Here is a 20,397-nt window from a genome sequence, read left to right on the forward strand (position 1 = left end):
TGAAAACATGACTAAATCATATTTCAAAAGATTTGAAATTGTAATTCCTGCAAAAAGGCAACCACCAACTGTTAAATCTCTGATGACTACAGAAAGTGAATGCTTTTCTAAGCTGGATTGCACTTTTATTCAAGAACTAGACAAAAATAGAAACGTATATGACAATACAGGAAGTACAATTAATATTGCCTTAGTGTAAAACATTGTAACAATCTGTAATGCACAATATCTGAACAAGATATTTAGGAAAATGTTTCTATTTTTTTACCTCATGAAATGTTTCTATAAAAGTTCATTATAGACAACATTTCTTGTAAATATTCTGTCTGGGTTTGGCAACAGTTTGCCTTGTTCAGGATCATCTACAACCTTGACAACAACATCTGGAAAACTTCTAACTCTTGATAATGCAACATACAGTGGGTACGGAAAGTATTCAGACCCCCTTCAATTTTTCACTCTTTGTTATATTGCAGCCATTTGCTAAAATCATTTAAATTAATTTTTCCCTCATTAATGTACACACAGCACCCCATATTGACAGACTGTTCTTGAATGGCCCAGCCAGAGCCCTGACTTAAACTTAATTGAGCATCTCTGGAGAGACCTAAAAATGGCTGTCCACCAACGTTTACCATCCAACCTGACAGAACTGGAGAGGATCTGCAAGGAGGAATGGCAGAGGATCCCCAAATCCAGGTGTGAAAAACTTGTTGCGTCTTTCCCAAGAAGAGTCATGGCTGTATTAGCTCAAAAGGATGCTTCTTCTAAATACTGAGCAAAGGGTCTGAATACTTAAGACCATGTGATATTTCAGTTTTTCTTTTTTAATAAGTCTGCAACAATTTCAAAAATTCTTTTTTTTGTGTACATTAATGAGGGAAAAATTAATTTAAATGATTTTAGCAAATGGCTGCAATATAACAAAGAGTGAAAAATTGAAGGGGGTCTGAATACTTTCCGTACCCACTGTATAACTGACCGTGGCTGAATACTGGTTCTGGCAAGTAAATGCCAACTTTTTCAAAGGTTTGCTCTTCTGAGTCTTTCTCTTTTAGCGTTTTTCTGACATTAATTAATTTTCTTTTTCTTCAATCGATCTATTTGCTCGTATTTTTCTTTGTCTTTCAGCCTTTCTGTTGTTGATGTTTACTTGTTGAGCTGACTGTTCTTCCAGGTGATGATGTTTATATAGGATTTGATTGTCTGTGTCTTTTGTTGTACTTGACGTGTCCTTTTTTTTGGGTGGCGTGTTGTTAGTAGATATGTCCGTAATATTTTCTCTTACAGTAATACTGGCTTCTATGTGGCTGTAATATGTCACTGTATTGTGTGCCTTTAATTTTCTCTCGCAGTAATATTGGTTTGTATTTCCGTAAAATGCCTGTAATTTTCTCTGACAGTAATACTGGCTTTGATGTCCGTAATATGACTTTAATTTTCTGTCACAACAGTGGGCAATCAGCAGAGTGTCCCCGGCAACTGATGTAATGTGCGGCGTGCGGCTGATAATCGTGCCTGTGGCGTCTCCCCAGCAAGTATTTTAATCTGTGGTGGCGTGCAGCTGATTATTGTATGTGTGGCGTCTCCCCAGCAACAGATTTTATATGCGCGGTCACGACTACCCAATCAGCACTCTCGCCAGCAATGATGCCCTTTATTTGCTTATCAAGTGCGGCCGCGGCTAGGCCGTTCACTGTGTGCCCAGCTTCCAGTGTGTGTGCATTCACGGTGTTGTGCACATGGGCGGGGCATGGTGCGATTCGCGACCCTGTGCATGCGCACTTCACCAGAAGACACATACACACGGACACCTGGACGTAAACAAGGGTTTTATTAAAGAGGATATAACTAATAAAGAAAAAGAAAAAAAACATTTGATTTACATGTTGCTGTCAATGAATTGAAAACCCAAGCTCAACTGTCAATTGAAAGGAAGTTGATATGTATTCTTTACTAGTGCAAAGGTAAGAACTGATGCCTTATAACTCATAACATAACTTATAACATGAAAATCGATTGATTTTTTCTTTCTCTTTGGTTATTGCGCATGTACAGTGCATGTGTTTATTTGATATTTGGAGAAAAGTCTTCACACATTATACACTTAACGTCATTATTGGTATAATGTGGAAAAAGATTCTGTTTTAGCTATGTGTTCAGCAGTTCCTGTCAGCTTACACTTACACAGATCGTTGTAGACACAGAACACATGAGAAATGTATGTATTCCAAATAACAATATATTATTTATCCTATACAACTCCAGGTACCTCATTCCCAGATAGAGACCTGAGCTCTGGGAATTTTGCAACGGGCTCGATGGGGGGGTGGCAGGTACAGTAAATTCACCAGGAGCTCTATTGTTCTTCAGGGCTTGAATGGCAGTTTGGATGTTGCACACTAATCTTGTTCAGGGACTGAGGGAGTTTGGGGGCTCTTCACAAGGACTGAAGGATTCACTTGGTTCATTTGACTTGCGAGTCCCCAAAAGTGCTATGTACAACAATCCAACATGTACTGTTTGTCTTTGAGGAGTGTCACACTATCTGCAGTCTGGACTGGAATTATGTTACGTCAAGAAGGACTGTAAATTTCTTTGATGCCATTGTAAAGCTCATAGGTCTTGCTCTCACCTGTGTAGTGTTAGATTTCAGCAGCCTTGTTGATATACCAGTCGTTCATGGAGCCAGAGTATTTTTTTTTTTCAACTTACAGTAGGGAATCTGATGATGGATTCGCAAGATGAGCTTAAAATGCTGTATTCTTGGCCTCCAGGATGAAGTAAGACTTGTCCGCCATCTCCTATAATTTGTCTAGATTCTACCTCTTGCAGAATCCAAAGGCTTTCTTGTAGGAGGACTCGAGGGCTGTGAGCAGCAAGGTCCACAGTTCATCAACATCAGGAATGATACTCATGATGTCACAATCTGTGGTTGGGATCAGGATGTTATCAATGCGCGTATGAAGAGGATCTGTCAAAGCATCTCTGGTCCCAGTGGATGTAACACGGAGGTGTGGCTTAGGGGTGTGGTCTTCTAATAGGTGGTCTGAGTACAGAGTGGAGGATGGACCAGATAAGTCCACAGTCTGTGCAGCATTCTGCTCATTGCATCACTTGTGTGCTTAGGACTTCACGGAGATAATATAGTCCAGCATGTGCCAGTTCTTACATTGAGGAAGCCTACATGTCATCTTCTTACTGTTGGGGCACAGAAGGACAAGAGATGGAGTACATTAGCGTTCAAGTTTCCTGTTCCGCGTTTCCCCGATTACATCATTCCAGACGATGGAGCTTCTCACAACTTCTGCATTGAAGTTGCCAAATTTCCCTCGAGGACAAATAAAGTTCATTCTTTCTTTTTACCTATCTGGCAGCTTGGTCAAGAGGAAAATAGCATTTGTCTTTTTATTCCTCTGTTGAGTCCAGCATAGAGAGCATACACATAGAGGATTACCATATGGAAATCTTTCACCAGTGGAACACACAGGGTCATTAAGAATGAGCTGATGCCGACAACACCAATTCCATGGATCTGCATCTCTGACTGTTGTCGGCCCTTCCAGAAGAATGCCTACCCCGATTTGGTTACACTGATGGATCCTTTAACAGCGAGATGGGCTGATGTCCACCCTGTAACTTTGGAGCTCTGAGACTGCAAGAGCTGTTTTCCGAGGTGGTCAGTCAGTAGTGCTTGAATCCATGAATGTGAAAACATTCCAAGAGGTGAGAATTAAAGATTTTAATGCTTTTTAACCGATGGGTGACTCACCATGTATGCTTGCCTGGCTAGTAGAGCTGTTTTTATTGTTTAGGTCTACTTTCATTGTCTTATCCTCATAAGGGTAGGCTACCTAATCATGCCTGCAGGACACAGATGAGACAATTATCACAGGTGACCCTATAAACATCCATCACAGCAACACTGCCATTTCTGCAGGTACCATACCAGGAACATACATTATCATTCAATAATATTTCTTTCTGTCTGTTGCCCATCACCATCGGACTTTGACACAAAAAAACTGGATGAGTAAGATAGGTGGAAGGACGAGCCTGCGTAAAGGAGTTATTGATATCAGTGGTAGTGAGGGTGAGGAATCCTTAATCACACTACATGTCAGGAAACTACATGTCAAGCTGAGAGCAGGACGATGATGGATGGCAGGAAGTTGCTTGATGGACCCTTGATGGGCCGGGTTTGGTCGAGTCAGTCTTAGTTAGGACCTCACTTCTAACTATGCTGCCATGGGTGGACCTACCAGGAATACACAACTCCTGACAGCATCACCCGGGGGATCACTGATCATGCAAATCACTCCAACACGTTAAGGCATGGACACAGTGGAGGGATAATAATAACAATACATTTTATTTATTTGTAGGTGCCTTTCTAAACACTCAAGGATACCAAACAATAGATAAAACACAGATTATAAACAAAAGTAAAATACAAAATTAAAATCAGACAGAGCAATTGTAATCAATTGTAAGTAGTCTTAAACAAATGTTTTAAGTTTAGATTTGAAAAGTTAAAATGATTCAATATTTCTAAGCTCAGATGGTAGTGAGTTCCAGAGCTGGGGAGCAGAGCAACTGAATGCCATGCTCCCCATAATGGTAAGACGGACGAAGGGGACAGTCAAGTGGATGGAGGAAGAGGATCTAAGGGTACGGGAGGGAATGGCAACATGGACGAGTTCAGACAGATATGGAGGGGCAAGGATGTGGATAGCCTTAAAAGTTAACAGAAGAATTTTGAATTGAATGTGGAACTTAACTGGAAGCCAATGAAGCTGCTGCAAAACGGGAATGATATGGTGGATAGAGGGGGCTCTAATCATGATGTGGGCAGCTGAATTCTGGACCATTTGAAGCTTATAAAGAGATTTGCAAGAAAGACCAAAGAAAAGGGAATTGCAATAATCCAGGCGAGAAGTGACAAGGCTATGAACAAGGATAGCAGTGGTTTGGGGGGGGTTGGGGGTGAGGGAGGGGCAAATGTGATTAATGTTACTCAAGTGGAAATATGCAGACCGGGAGATGTTATTGATGTGGGACTGAAAGGATAAAGTACTGTCAAGGATGGCACCCAGACTCTTAACCTGTGGGGAAAGGGAGACAGAGGAATTATCAAAAACAAATGAAAAATGATCAGTTCTAATGTTATATTTACGAACGATATTACCAAGGGGAAGGAGGAAAATAATGAAAAGGAGAGGCTCCAGGACAGAGCCCTGGGGCACATCGAAGTAACAGCAGTGGGTTGGGATGTGAAAGTTTTAAGCTGAACAAACTGAGTGCGGCCTGAGAGGTAGGATCTGAACCAATCTAGAGTCGTGTGAATAATGCCAATCGAAGATAATCTACTGAGAAGAGTAGTGTGACAAATAGTGTCAAAGGCTGCACTCAGATCAAGGAGGATGAGAATAGTAATTAAACCAGAGTCAGCTGCCATAAGGAGGTCATTAGTAATTTTTATAAGTGCCGCTTCTGTACTGTGGAGGGGACGAAAACCAGACTGGAACTGTTCATACAGATTATTTTGAGATAAATGAGAATGAAGTTGAATAGGCACTATTTTTTTCAAGAATTTTGGAAATGAAGGGTAGATTAGAAATAGGGTGAAAACTATTGAAATTAGTCGGATCGGCACCAGGTTTTTTCAGTATTGGGGTTATTGCAGCAGTTTTAAAAGATGAAGGAACAGTAGCAGTAGTGAGAGAAGAGTGGATTCTAGCAGAAATAAGAGGGACCAGAGAGGGGAGGCAGGCATTGCCCAGAACTGTAGAGAGGGGGTCCAGTTGACAGGTGGATGGCTTAGACTTACAGACAAGATCTGAGATTTCTGAGAAAGTAGGAAACTGAAAAGAGGAAAATGAGTGAGTTGGTGGGTGAAATTCAAATGAAGTACTAGAGAAATCCGTACAGAGAGACTGATGAATCTTCTGGATTTTTTCATTAAAAAAGGACAGAAGGGAACTGCAAAATTCAGTTGAGTAAAGGTGAGAAGGTAAAGAATCCGGGGGTTGTGTGATATTATTAAGTAGTGAAAACAATGACTTGGTGTTGCCTTCATTGGAAGAAATAATGAGAGTATAATAGTTACATTTAGTTTGGGCAATACAGTCCTTATAATGTCAATGTCAATTTATTTATATAGCACATTTAAAACAACATAGTAATGCTGCGGCCAAAGTGCTTTACAATAATAGAATAATAGAAAAAACAAAAACAATAAACAATAAAACATAAATAATAATAAAATATATGAACATAAAATAAGACAGATAATAAATAGAAATAATGTTATATGATCACAAAGAGGAAAAAATCAGTATTACTGAAGGTCACTGAATGCAAGTGAAAAGAAGTGAGTTTTTAATCTTGTTTTGAACTGTTCAATTGTAGATGACTCCTTAATATGATGAGGTAGAGAGTTCCACAGGCGAGGGGCAGCAGCTGCAAAGGCCCTGTCCCACTTGGTTTTACATTTGGTACGAGGGACAACAAGAGACAACTGACCAGAAGATCTAAGCACTCTAGATGGCTGGTGTAAAACACACAATTCAGATAAATAGGCAGGAGCAAGGCCATGTAACGATTTAAAAACTAACAGCAAGATTTTAAAATCAATTCGAAAACTGACAGGCAGCCAGTGTAAAAAAGCTAATATTGGAGAAACAGAGTCATACTTTCTTGCCCCAACCAGAAAGCAAGCGACAGCATTTTGGACCATCTGTAACCTGTGTATCAGAGATTTGCTAATCCCAGAATACAGCGAGTTGCAATAATCAAGGCGAGAAAAAATAAAGGCATGAGTAGCTTTCTCAAGATCTTTAGAAGATAAAAAAGGCTTTATCTTACCTAATAGACGAAGTTGGAAAAAGCAACTCTTGACTACAGAATTTACTTGTTTCTCAAAAGAGAGGTTACTATCAAAGGTAACACCAAGATTGCGGACTTGAGGTTTGGAAAAGGCAGAGAAAGAGCCGAGAAGTCCAAGACCAATTTGGGCCTTAGCTGGTGGACCCACTATAAGCACCTCCATTTTATTTTGATTTAGATCAAGAAAATTATTGTCCATCCAGGATCTTAGTTCAGATCAGACAGTTGTGAAGTTGATTTGTTGCAGAGTTGCAGACGGGAATATAAACCTGAGTATCATCAGCATAGCAGTGAAAAGAAATGTTAAATTTCCTAAAAATCGCTCCAATAGGGTGAAGGTATATAGAGAATAAAATAGGACCTAAAATGGATCAGCAATATTTCATGGTCAAAAGTGTCAAAGGCAGGTCAAGGAGGACAAGGACTGCCGCATCACCTGAGTCAGTAATAACAGAGATGTCGCTGAACACTTTCAGGAGTGCCGTTTCAACACCATGATAACGCCTAAAACCAGATTGGTAGGTCTCAAATAAATTATTGGAGTTAAGGTGATCAACCAATTGATTATAAATAATTTTTTCTAGTATTTTAGCCAGAAATGGGAGCTGGGAAATTGGACGAAAGTTGGTTAACACTCCAGGATCTAATCCTGCCTTTTTTAGATGGGACGGACTGCAGCATGTTTAAAAAATGAGGGCACAACCCCCGAACTAATAGAATCTATAATGGCTAGTGAAGATGGGCCCAACACATCAAAGGCATCCACTAAGAGACGTGGTGGTGCAATATCGAGGGGGCTGGAAGCTGGTTTAAGGGTGTCAACAGTTCTTTTTAGCATTGAAAGTGAGACTTGATCAAAGGAATCTAGAACAATGACATGATTAACAGTAGGAAGTTCATAGCCAGTTTGAACAATGCCGCGGATAGTATCAATTTTGCTGACAAAGAATGATAGAAACTGCTCACATGAATGAACAGTGCTATTTAATCCCATCAAAGAATGAGGGTGAATGGCCGCATTAATTTAATTAAATAAAACCCTAGGATTGTTTGAATGGTGGGATACTAAATCAGCAAAGAAGTCATGTTTCGATTTCTTAACTTCAGCCTGGAAATTGAAAAGAGAAGTCCTGAAAATCTGTTTAGAGATAGTCAGTCCATCTTTTTTCCAACGGCGTTCAGCAGTTCGACAGGCGCGGCGCAGTGATCGCGTAGTTTCATTTAGCCAGGGAGCAGGTCTTACCTTATTACTGCGTATCTTGGGCGGAGCAATTGTGTCTAAAACCGTTTCACAGGAGGAATTAAATTTTATGAGTCATCGATATCATTATTTTGGTCATGCATATAAAGACTAGAGAAAATGGTTTTAAAATCAGATATAATGGAAGAATTTAAAAAGCGCGAGCAGCGTGGTGGATGGCTATTAGTCGGGAGATCAACAATAATATGCAGATCCATCATTACAGAAAAGTGATTAGTGAAAGAAAATCACATAATAAAGTATATGGTTTTTGTACATCTCTTTGTGAACAGAGAGTTCAGTTTTTTTATATAACTGTTCAAGTTGACGGCCTTTGGCTTTTAAAAGCCTAAGTTTAGGCGTGAACCAGGGAACAGAAAAGGAGAAAGAAACAGATCTAGTTTTTAATGTAGCGACAGAGTTAAGAATACCATTAAGTCCAATGTTATAGTGTGAGACCTGAGGAAAAAGAGTCTAAGTTAATATCTATATATATAATTCACTAAGGCAAGACAACTATGGAAAGCACGCCGGAAGGGGTGTGGACTCACTGAGCCACCGACAAGTAAAACACCTATGGCGCACACAGAAGGAGCCACGCCCACCAACTCCTGGCACCTCCGAGCCACGTTGACTGTTCATAGAGGCATGTTTCTCGTGGAGGTGAATCGCCATATGCAGCGTGTTAAACGGTTTGCGAGGGGTATCCCATGGGATCCTCAAAACAATCCTTTACAACTGAGGTTAAAACACAATGAAGTAAGCAGTCTTTAAAATCTGAGTTTTCGGTTACGACGCACGACCGCATGCACCATAGCAAACTGCTTTACTGTGTTGGTTCGTTCCGTGCATTGTTATAATGTTGCTTTTCTTGCTGATTTATTACATTACCGATTTTTCAAATGTTAATTTTCTCCCTGTGCTGAAAAATCATTAAAAAACCGGCCTGATTATGCGGTGTATGGTACGCCGCGGGTTGGCTAGTTCTTAATATTATGTAAAGACATGAGATGGGAAAGCTTAGTGTTGGAAAGTGCAAGTTTAACATTAAATGAAATAAGAAAATGATCAGTTATGGGGAGTTCATCTGCAGTACAAGCGGGGTAACTCCAGAACAGCAAATCAAGTCCAAGATATGTCCTTTGGAATCCGTGGGAACATCAGTATGCTGCTGGAATCCAAAACTCTTAAGGCAGGAAAAGTCTCTAGTAATAGGGACATTGATATTATCCATATGTATATTGAAATCCCCCAGAAGTATTATGTTTGATGAAACAGTAGATAAGTGTGTAAGGAAAACAGCAAAGTCGTTCAGAAAGTCATTATTTGGTTTAGGGGGCCGTAAACAGTTATACTAGGAATAGGTCAATTTAATTGACACACGAGAGATTCAAAAGAACTGAAGGCAGGAACAGACAACGGCAAGACTCTCCACTTCTCATGATACATTAACGCGAGACCTCCTCCCCGGCCAGAGCCACAGGGTTGAGAGATGTAAACAAACCCTGGGGGAGTGGATTTGTTAAGTTGGGAAAAGTCATGAGGTTGTTGCTATGTTTCGGTTCAACAGAAAAAGTCAAACTTTTCAGTGAGGAGATTGTGGATGAGAGGCCCCTTGCTCGTGAGTGAGCGGTTGTTCAGCAGACCTAAGTTGACAACGGTGTTAGCCGACCAGGCTAGGCTGGCTAACACTGTGGTCAGCGACTCTGCCTAAATTACGTGGAGGATGTCGAGAACTGGACCAGATGGAGTTTATTATGTCCGAACGGTTAGCTTGGATACTCCGACGGGACCTGCGGTACGATGTCTGGGTGGAGATACAGCCCCGTCAGCGGAGGCTCGGACAGGTGGGAGCGGAGTCGGAGTAGCTCAACAGCTGAGTACTGAAGCAGGCCTGTCGCACTTAGGATAGCGAACGACAGGAAGGACCAAACAAACACGAAACAAATAAATATCCTACCGGTCCACATGTTAAGCGAAGACGCAGACAACTCAGATGTCCGCAGAACAAAGCCAGGTAAGTTTCAAAGTGGGGATAGGCCTAAAAATAGTCCATACACAGCCAAATCAGCAGTCGAGCTAGAAATCAGCCTAGCTTTAAATGATTGAAAAAAAATAAAACTCAACGAATAAATCTGCTCAAAATGAAAATGAAAACAGCTGCTTAGTCCATTAGATTGTAAGTTAATCGTAAAAAAGTTAAAACAAGATAAAAAGTTACCGGCGAGCAGCGGCGACCAGTCACGCCAGTGTTCACTCACCCGGAAGTGTTTAGAAATGTATGATATGCCAGGAAGCAATAATAACCGAAAAAAATGAGTAGTGCATTAGATGTAGTACTGTACAATGTGGTTAAAATCAACACCAATAAACAATAAGACTGGTTTAGCTGGAATCAGAAGTATCTAATCACTGATCCTTCTTTGTTACTTCCACCTTATTTGCAGACACCAACTGGCTTGCAGAGTTAACCTATCTTGCAGAAGTATTTAGTAAACTGAATTTGTATATGTAAGACACAAAAAAACTAAATTCTTCCAAAGAAGCTTGAATTTTGGAAAGATTCTTGCGGTATAGGTTAATTCATCCGTCTTTCCTTTGCTGGATTCTTACCTTTCAAATAAGAATGTAGGGAGAGATTCAGTGAAGGAAATAATTAAAATGTATTTGACAAACTTGTGTTCTAATTTCAAGTTTTACCTCTCTGACACGAAGAATAAATATGTCCAGGTACATCAGATAAGAAATCAATTTCCCCTTTTGATGAGAAGACAACAGAACTATAACTTTAACATTCATATAGAATTAATGAACAGTACTAAATAAAAGGATAACTTGATGTGTGAATAAGGGGACATTTAGTTAAAAACTTTTTAAAATATGATACACAAGCCACATAAGGTTACAAACTAATGCCTTACTTTGTGTGTTCCTATGTTCAATGGCTTAAAATCACAACAAGCATAAATAGTATTGATTAACATCATTCTTCGGAGATCAAAATTAGAATATACTTTACCTCATTCATAAGCCATTGCTTCTGCTTCAAGCCAATATCCAACAATTTTGTCTCATCTAATATTTCATCCAATGTTAAGTGGTAGGTGTCACCCCGCTGATGACGAGTCTAATAATGAAAAAGAAACAAAGTAATTTCAAGATAGAAGTATTTGTTTTGTTATTTTCTTGAAAAGCATATACTCTGTTCATGAACATCCTGCATTCTCTATGCAAACAGTCACCTATTTAATAACTTTCTGAACCAACTGTAGCCCACATAGGTTTTGGAGGAGTATGATTTTTGTTCCAGCAGATGTTTCCTTTTGTTGACATATGTATAACAGGTGATCAAAAATCTGAGAGTCTAAACCTGCAACAGGGTTTTCTAAGTTTTCGACAGTGGTTTTGTAAGTGGCTAAACACTAGTTGCTGTGTACATGAATACAGTCGTGGCCAAAAGCTTTGAGAATGACACAAGTATTGGTTTTCACAATGTCTGCTGCTTCAGTGTTTATAGATCTTTCTGTCATGTTTCAATGGTATACTGAAGTATAATTACAAGCATTTCATAAGTTTCAAAGGCTTTTATTGATAGTTGCATTAAGTTTATGCAAAGAGTCAATTTTCGCAGTGTTGGCCCTTCTTTTTCAAAACCTCTGCAATTTGCCCTGTTATGCTGTCAATCAACTTATGGGACAATTCCTGGCTGATTGCAGCCCATTCTTGCATAATCGATGATTGGGGTTTGTCAGAATATGCAGTTTTTTGTATGTCCATCCACCTCTTGAAGATCGACCACAAGTTCTCAATGGGATTAAGGTCTGGGGAGTTTCCTGGCCATGGACCCAAAATTTCGATACTTTGTTCCCCAAGCCACTTAGTTATCACTTTTGCCTTACGGCACGGTGCTCCATCCTGCTAAAAAAGACACTGTTCATCACCAAACTGTTCTTGGATGGTTGAGAGAAGTTGCTCTCAGAGGATGTTTTGGTACCATTCTTTATTCATGGCTGTGTTCTTAGGCAACATTGTGAGTGAACCCACTCCCTTGAATGGTCTCAGGATGTTTTACTGTTGGCATGACACAGGACTGATGGTAGCACTCACCTTTTCTTCTCCCGACAATCTTTCCCCGATAACCCAAACAATCAAAAAAGGGATTCATCAGAGAAAATGACTTTACTCCAGTCCTCAGCAGTCTAATCACTGTACCTTTTGCAAAATATCACTGTCCCTGTAGGAGTTAGAGAAATTCATGGCAACACCCCACCTCATACTGCATGTGCTGCAAAGGCCATCTCAATGCAGTTTGTAGCCACAATGAAAACAGAAAAGCAGTTGGAAAGAAGATCAATTGGAGGCACTGTCTCAATGACATCATACAACAGAAGACGTGAGCTTATTCAGTTCAACAGAAGCACGCAGGTGGCCAGGAGCTTGTGCTATAACAAGCTTGACCTGGTGCCGATCAAAGCACATGTACTGTGCAAGGCATGCACGGGGCCACTGAGAAAAGAAGAGTGTTCATTGGTCACCTTGCAGAGGAGCTTCGTCTTCACTTCTTAAAAGAAAAGGAGATGGATAAAGCAAAAGAGGATGCAACATCGACAAGCTACTGTTCTAAGACCGCCGCTCCCCCCAGCCCCTTCAGTGTAATAGTAACCACAGCATAGAGAGAAGTGTGTACATTGCAACAGGTACACATGCCGCAAATATAAAAACGATGGCCCTTGGTTGTGTGTGAACTGTTAACATTTGAATCTGATGAATGCCTATAGCATAGAACTGACCTCTCTGTACTATTCTTTCCTCTGCATGCCCTGGAGTACAAAAGAAAGAGTACCATGCACCCAAAAGTGGACACTGGTAAGATCATAAAAAAAACACGCGGTCACTGATTACAATGTTGTAATTACGATGTTATGCGAATTAATATGAATAATGTTACATCAGTGCCACATTTTCAGAAATGTACTATACAGGTCATAAAATGAGTTATTCCAAATCTATACTAATAAAAGGGCACGCACTCACTCAACTCACTCACTCACGCACGCACTCACTCACTCACTCACTCTCCTATTTCTCCAACTTCCCGTGTGGGTGGAAGGCTGAAATTTGGCAGGTTCATTCCTGACAGCTTCCTTACAAAAGTTGGGCAGGTTTTATGTCGAAATTCTACGCGTAATGGTCATAACTGGAAGCAGTTTTTCTCCATTTACTGTAATGGAGATGAGCTTCAACGCAGTACATAGAAAACCAGGAAGACCTCAAAAAAGCGCTAAAGAAAACATGCATTATATAATTGAGAAGGCAGCGAAACAATAAGAAGCGAGTTCTGCTACTTCGGAAACAAAGCACGATGTAAACCTACACTTTAAATTAAGTTCATAGACAGGCTGCCGCTGGCGTTTGTAATTTAGTGCCTGCCCATATAAGGCCGTCCGTCAGCGGCAATCCAATAGCAAACTGCCACGGGTAAATATTCACGGGTGAAGGACTGTGCTTATGGAGAGGAAGATGAGATGGTCAGGGTGGTGTTTGACACAAACTCAGCGAAACTGCGAGAAAGTTTTAAGTGCCAGGACTAAGGTAACATTAAATACAGCCATGGACATAGCACGAGATGGCACCAGCACAGCTGGGAACCTTCGATGCATGTACACCGAGTGCTCACGTGAACTGGCGCGAGTGCACAGATAAAAGCAACAGTTCCAAAGAGGCTGAACAAAACCGAATTACACAATTGAAAAGGCAGCAAAAATATGAAGCGTCTGATACATACAAGCATATTCATAAATCCAACTACTGCGGAAACAAAGCACACGTTGGAAAAAGTCAATGTCCCGCTAAAGGAAGACAGTGTAAAAAAACCCGTGCATGCAGTGTGTCAGGTCTCAGATAAAGAAGAAGACGAGCTGTTTATTGATGCAGTAAGAAACGAATCGATGAATGAAACCTGTCATCTTTACAACGATTGACAAACACGGAATGTAACTTGAACACAACACATCCTACAAATACAACCTGATTGAAAGAAATAATGATAATCAAATCCTTGATGACAGCAACACTCAGTAACACTCACAAAACAAATACTGTATATTGACAGTCATGTTACGTTATTTTTAAAATGTTCCCTTTTCTTTTTCTAGCTTTTTTAACACACTACTTCTCCGCTGCGATACGCGGGTATATATATATCCCGATCTACATACTCGAATAATGGATACTTTATTCGCCATCAATGATTGTTTTGGTAAAGCCATACTCAGTGTATTCATTAGATGAACGGTAAAAAAGTAAGAGCGAGGGGAGGATGACTTATTGAGGCATGCAGGCTGTAGTCTTGCGTCAACTCTATCTGAATTGCGCGATCACATTTGAAAAATATATCTTTTCAAGTTCTATTTAGTCCATATGTGTCAAACTCAAGGGCGGGCCACATCCGACCAGTGTAATTATATCCGCCCGAGATCATTTTATATACTGTATTATTGTTATTAATGGCCCCGGGTATATGAAGCGCTGGTAACACAATAAACTACAGATCCCATAATGCAGCGCTTCAGCTGCCTTGCCAACACTTACGCGTTAATCAAGTCTAGTTTATGATGCTGCAAGTTATTGCGAAGCTAGCCCACATGATGCTGAAGAGAAAAGTTGATTCTGAAAATGGAGCCTTTAAAAACCGATGGGAGGCTGAGTATATGTTTACTGAACCCGTGTGTCTCATTTGTGGAGCTAATGTGGCTGTAATTACAGAATTTAATCTAAGACGGCACTATGAGACAAAACATCAGGGTAACCTGAATGCAATGCAGAAGATACAGAAAGCAGAATAATTAAATAAGAATCTGACACTTCAGCGGACGTTTTAACCCGTGCACAATCACAAAGTGATTTCAAGTGAAGCTGCTTTTATGGGAGACACAAATGCACCAGTGCACTTGCCCCACTTTCCCTGTTGCCAAGTAATGTTAAACCAAGTCGTCACTACGGTGTTCCCAAATCGCACTTTGCTGATAAACTGAGCGCACTGAGTTTGCACGGCGCTTTGGTGACTTTGAAGAACAAAAAGTCCGTCTACATGCGGCTCGAACCTTGTGCATGTTTGGAAGCAAATATCTGTGTGAGAAGCTCTTCTCAGTGATAAAGACTAACAAAACAGCCTCACTGATGAGCACCTGCAATCCATCCTGAGAATCTCCACAACACAGAACCTCAAACATCAAACATAAACGAACTTGTTGCCAAAAAAGATGCCAGGCGTCCAGCTCTAAAATGACATATGAGCAAAGACAACTGAATGATTTGATTTGTTATTGCTGAAAGGAACACATTTTATTTATATTTCCAGGTTTTGTTATGCAGCATGTTCATATTTGAATTTGTATAATTTTGACAGGATATATTTTTATGGAGAGCAAAATCTTTTGGGATATTTAAAATTTAAGTTTATTTTTATATAAAATTACATAAGAGTAAAGAAATTTGAATGTTTGTTCTTTTAACGTTTACTTTACTTCTAACTTGTATAATTTAGACAGGATATATTTTTATGGAGAGCAAAATATTATAAGTTGTTTAAGGTTTGAGTTGATTTATTCACGAATAATATTCCTGTCTGTTTTTACCATTCCTACCAAAGATATTTCTGTCGACTAAATAAAAATTCCTTCTATTTAAAATTTAAATAGAACTTGAACAAATACGATAGTTCATAATATCCACGCAGACTTGCACGTAAGAGCGGGAGTTATCCGTTTTAACAAGCAGCGTATTGCACTGATACGAAATAGCTGTGTGTGTATATGTAGATATGTATGTATATATATATGTATTTGTGTGTATATATGTGTGTGTATATATGTAGATATATATATATATGTATGTGTATATATATGTGTATATGTATAGATATGTATATATATATATATGTTTGTGTGTGTGTGTGTGTATATATATATATATATATATATATATGACAACAACACTCATCACTCACAACAGTGACAAAACAATTACATTGACAATCATGTTACGTTATTTTCAAAATGTTTCCTTTTCTTTTTCATTGCTGCTTTAACACACTACTTCTCCGCTGCGAAGCGCGGGTATTTTGCTAGTATCATATATACATAGGTCTCCATTTTTTGTCAGTGCGGCTTTGAAATTATGGACCATAAGGTGCATACTAATTCAGCGTGAGCAAGAACACTCAATAAAACTGAATAAAAAAAATCAAGTGACGGTGAGATAGGAAGAAGGCAGATTCACCAGCATTCGTGTCTTAGCTTTTATCCCTCCAGATCAGAGAATTTCCAGTTCCATTGTCTCAAAACACCACTCACATCGTAATTTTCAGTTTCAGAAAAAAAGTAACCATGTCAGATCTGGGACGGGGGTGGGTGTTGTATCGTGATCGTGACTGCGAGAATAAAAGTAAAAAAAAAAATGTTAACTTTTACAAGTACTATAAATTTGCACCGGCTTTTACAGACACAAATCAAATGTATGTTTTTATTGTGCACTATTAACAATCAGAGCAGCTCACTACTCAAAACGGTAAATTTGCCGGGGACTTGGTTTCGAACTCACAACCTCCAGATTACAAGTCAGTGGATCTTACCACTGCACCAAGGAAGCTATCGTATTGTACTTGCACCCTTTGTGGAAGTGTTTATTTGATACTAGCAAAACACCCGTGCGAATAAAAGGCAAAGCCCTCACTCACTCACTGACTCACTCATCACTAATTCTCCAACTTGCCGTGTAGGTAGAAGGCTGAAATTTGGCAGGCTTATTCCTTACAGCTTACTTACAAAAGTTGGGCAAGTTTCATTTCAAAATTCTACGCATAAGGGTCATAACTGGAAGCTATTTTTCCCCATATAATGTAATGGAGTCTTGAGTTGGAGATGGCCGTGGGGGGAGTTTCGTGTGACATCATCACGCCTCCTACGTAAGTACGTAGAGAACAAGGAAGAACTCCAAGCACAAAACGCCATTTCACAATTGAGAAGGCAGAAAAACATTATGAAGCAAATGATGCATATGCGGAAACAAAGCACGGCGTGAACCGTAAGTTTATATTAAATTAAGTTCATAGACAGGCTGCCACTAGCGTTTGTAATTTAGTGCCTGCCCATATAAGGCCGTCCATCAGCGGCAATCCAATACAAACACTGCCGGTAAATATTCACGTGTGAAGGACTGTGCTTATGCAGAGGAAGATGAGATGGTCAGGGTGGTGTTTGGCACAAACTCATTGAAACTGCAAGAGAAACTTTTAAGTGCGGGTCTTAGCTGACATTACGAGATGGCACCAGTACAGCTGGGAACCTTCGATGCAAGAACACCAAGCGGCTCCGTGAACTGGCGCAGTGCACAGACAAAAAGCAACAGTTCCAAAGAGTGCTGAACAAAAACCGAATTACACAATTGAGAAGGCAGCAAAAAAATATGAAGCGTCTTATACATACAATCATATTCATAAGTGCAGCTACTGCGGAAACAAAGCACACGGTGGAAAAAGTGAATGTCCTGCTAAAGGAAGACAGTGTAAAAAAACCCGTGCATGCAGTTTGTCACATCACAGATAAAAGGAAGACGAGCTGTTTATTGATGCAGTAAGGAACTAATCGATGAATGAAACCTCTTATCTTTACAACGATTGACAAACACGGAATGTAACTTGAACACATCCTACAAATACGAGCCTGATTGAAAGAAATAATGATAATCAAATCCTTGATGACAGCAACATTCAATAACACTCACAAAACAATTACTGTATATTGACAATCATGTTACGTTATTTTTAAAATGTTCCCTTTTCTTTTCATAACTTCTACTTCTCCACTGCGATACGGGTATATATATATATAAATGTATATATATACCCGATCTACAATACATACTTTAGCATAGACAAGCCACGCTGTGGCTAATTGTGAGTCTTAAGCCTCTAACGCCGACATTGAGGTTGATTCGAGAGGGGTGTACTGACTATGTACTGCTACCGATTCATTTTACCTTAGATCTCCTTGGTTTGGGACGTATGAAAAATATTAGGTTAGCGAGAATCATGTTACGTTATTTTTAAAATTTTCCCTTTCTTAGCACAAGCACAGCTGAGAAGCTTGATGCATGTACTCCATAGCGCGTTAAAAATAACGCATTTAATCACACTTTCAATTCCAAGCAAGCGGGAACTTTTGTCAATGCATGATTTCCTGGTACATCCATTACACTGATGCACACATCACAGCTACAAAAATGTTAGAGTCGGAATAAAGCGCGTTCCTACGACTGATCATTTCGACTACCCGAGCGAAGCCTTGATAAAAGCATGGTTTTGTGCACACTGAAAAGCAAGCAAAATTAGATGCATTACAGAAAGCGGACTTTGTGGCTCTTACTGGGGATCATTGGACTTCCGTGACCGTTAGTAATTCTAAATACATCTAATTACAAAATGTTCAATGATCACACTGTTTTAGCCTAATGTACAAAATAATTTTGGCTAATGTTACTCAGAGTTTAAAGAGTAAGCTGGTCAAATTACCTTTTATGTTTCTGACTTATTTTTTAAGAAGAAAACTGCACTTTATGTTGAAATTTTGGTTATTATTATTTAAAGACAATACTATTCTGAAAATGTACTTAAAGTACTTAAACTACCACTTTATTTTTAAGTCTGCCCAATTTTAACCAGGGATGATATTTTTGTTTCTGTTTTGAATTCAAATGCAGTTTAAAAGCTTTTTTCAGAAATTAAAACAGCTTCAGTTTACAATATTCATGTCCATGTCTATTATTTGATTCTGTAAGCCCACTAAAACCGTTTTAAATTAAAAAAAAAACATTTGCGATTTGGGGCAAATTTACGTGTCGATTACATACGATTAATCAAGATTAATTCTTACACAGCCTCTAATTAATTGGATTAATTTTTTAATCGAGTCCCACCCCTAATATATATATATGTAGATATATATATGTAGATATGTATATGTTGTATATACAGTATGTATATACTGTATGTGTGTGTGTATATGCATATATATATATATATATGTGTGTATATATGTGTGTATATATATATATATATATATGTGTGTGTGTGTATATATATATATGTGTATGTGTGTATATGTATATATATATATATATATGTGTGTATATATGTGTGTATATATATATATATATATACACACATATACATATACATATACACATACACATACACATACACATACACATATATATATATAAACATATATATATAAATACATATACATAAACATATATATATACATATATATATACACACATATATATATACATATATATATATACTCAGCAAAAAAAGAAACGTCCGTTTTTCAGGACTGTGTATTTCAACAATAATGTTTTAAAAATCCAAATAACTTTACAGATCTTCATTGTAAAGGGTTTAAACAATGTTTTCCATGCATGCTCAATTAACCATAATCAATTAATTAATGGTCCCTGCTCATCTGCGTGAACGTGCATTAGGCATGCTGCAGGGAGGCATGAGGACTGCTGATGTGGCTAGGGCAATAAATTGCCATGTCCGCACTGTGAGACGCCTAAGACAGCGCTACATGGAGACAGGAAGGACAGCTGATCATCCTCGCAGTGGAAGACCACGTGTAACAACACCTGCACATGATCGGTACATCCGAATATCACACCTGCGTGACAGGTACAGGATGGCCACAACAACTGCCCGAGTCACACCAGGAACACACAATCCCTCCATCAGTGCGCAGACTGTCCGCAATAGGCTGAGAGAGGCTGGACTGAGGGCTTGTAGGCCTGTTGTAAGGAAGGTCCTTACCAGACATCACCAGCAACAATGCCGCCTATGGGCACAAACCCACCTTCACAGGACCAGACAGGAGTGGCAAAAAGTGCTCTTCACTGATGAGTCACGGTTTTGTCTCACCAGGGGTGATGGGCATTTGTGTTTATCGTCGAAGGAATGGCGTTACACGAGGCCTGTACCCTGGAGCGGGATCGATTTGGATTGATGGCTAGGGCCATTCCCCCCAGAAATGTCCAGAAACTTGCAGGTGCCTTGGTGGAAGAGTGGGGTAACATCTCACAGCAAGAACTGACAAATCTGGTCCAGTCCATGAGGAGGAGATGCACTGCAGTACTTCAAGCAGCTGGTGGCCACACCAGATACTGACTAGTACTTTTGATTTTGAGCCTCCCTTCATTCAGGGACACATTGT

At 39.4% G+C, this 20,397-nt stretch overlaps 1 protein-coding gene across 3 annotated transcripts in view; it reads right to left on the reverse strand.

The window, feature by feature from the left end:
* Positions 1–20,397, reverse strand: part of gtf2e2 (general transcription factor IIE, polypeptide 2, beta) — a 94,832-nt gene that overhangs the window by 46,252 nt on the left and 28,183 nt on the right. For all 3 annotated transcript variants that reach the window (XM_039751096.1, XM_039751095.1, XM_039751093.1), the window contains exon 4: positions 11,148–11,255. In XM_039751096.1, the coding sequence (XP_039607030.1) occupies positions 11,148–11,255 (108 nt within the window). The remainder of the gene's footprint in view (positions 1–11,147; positions 11,256–20,397) is intronic.

This window comes from Polypterus senegalus, chromosome 4 (assembly GCF_016835505.1).
Source record: "Polypterus senegalus isolate Bchr_013 chromosome 4, ASM1683550v1, whole genome shotgun sequence".
Lineage (NCBI taxonomy): Eukaryota > Metazoa > Chordata > Cladistia > Polypteriformes > Polypteridae > Polypterus > Polypterus senegalus.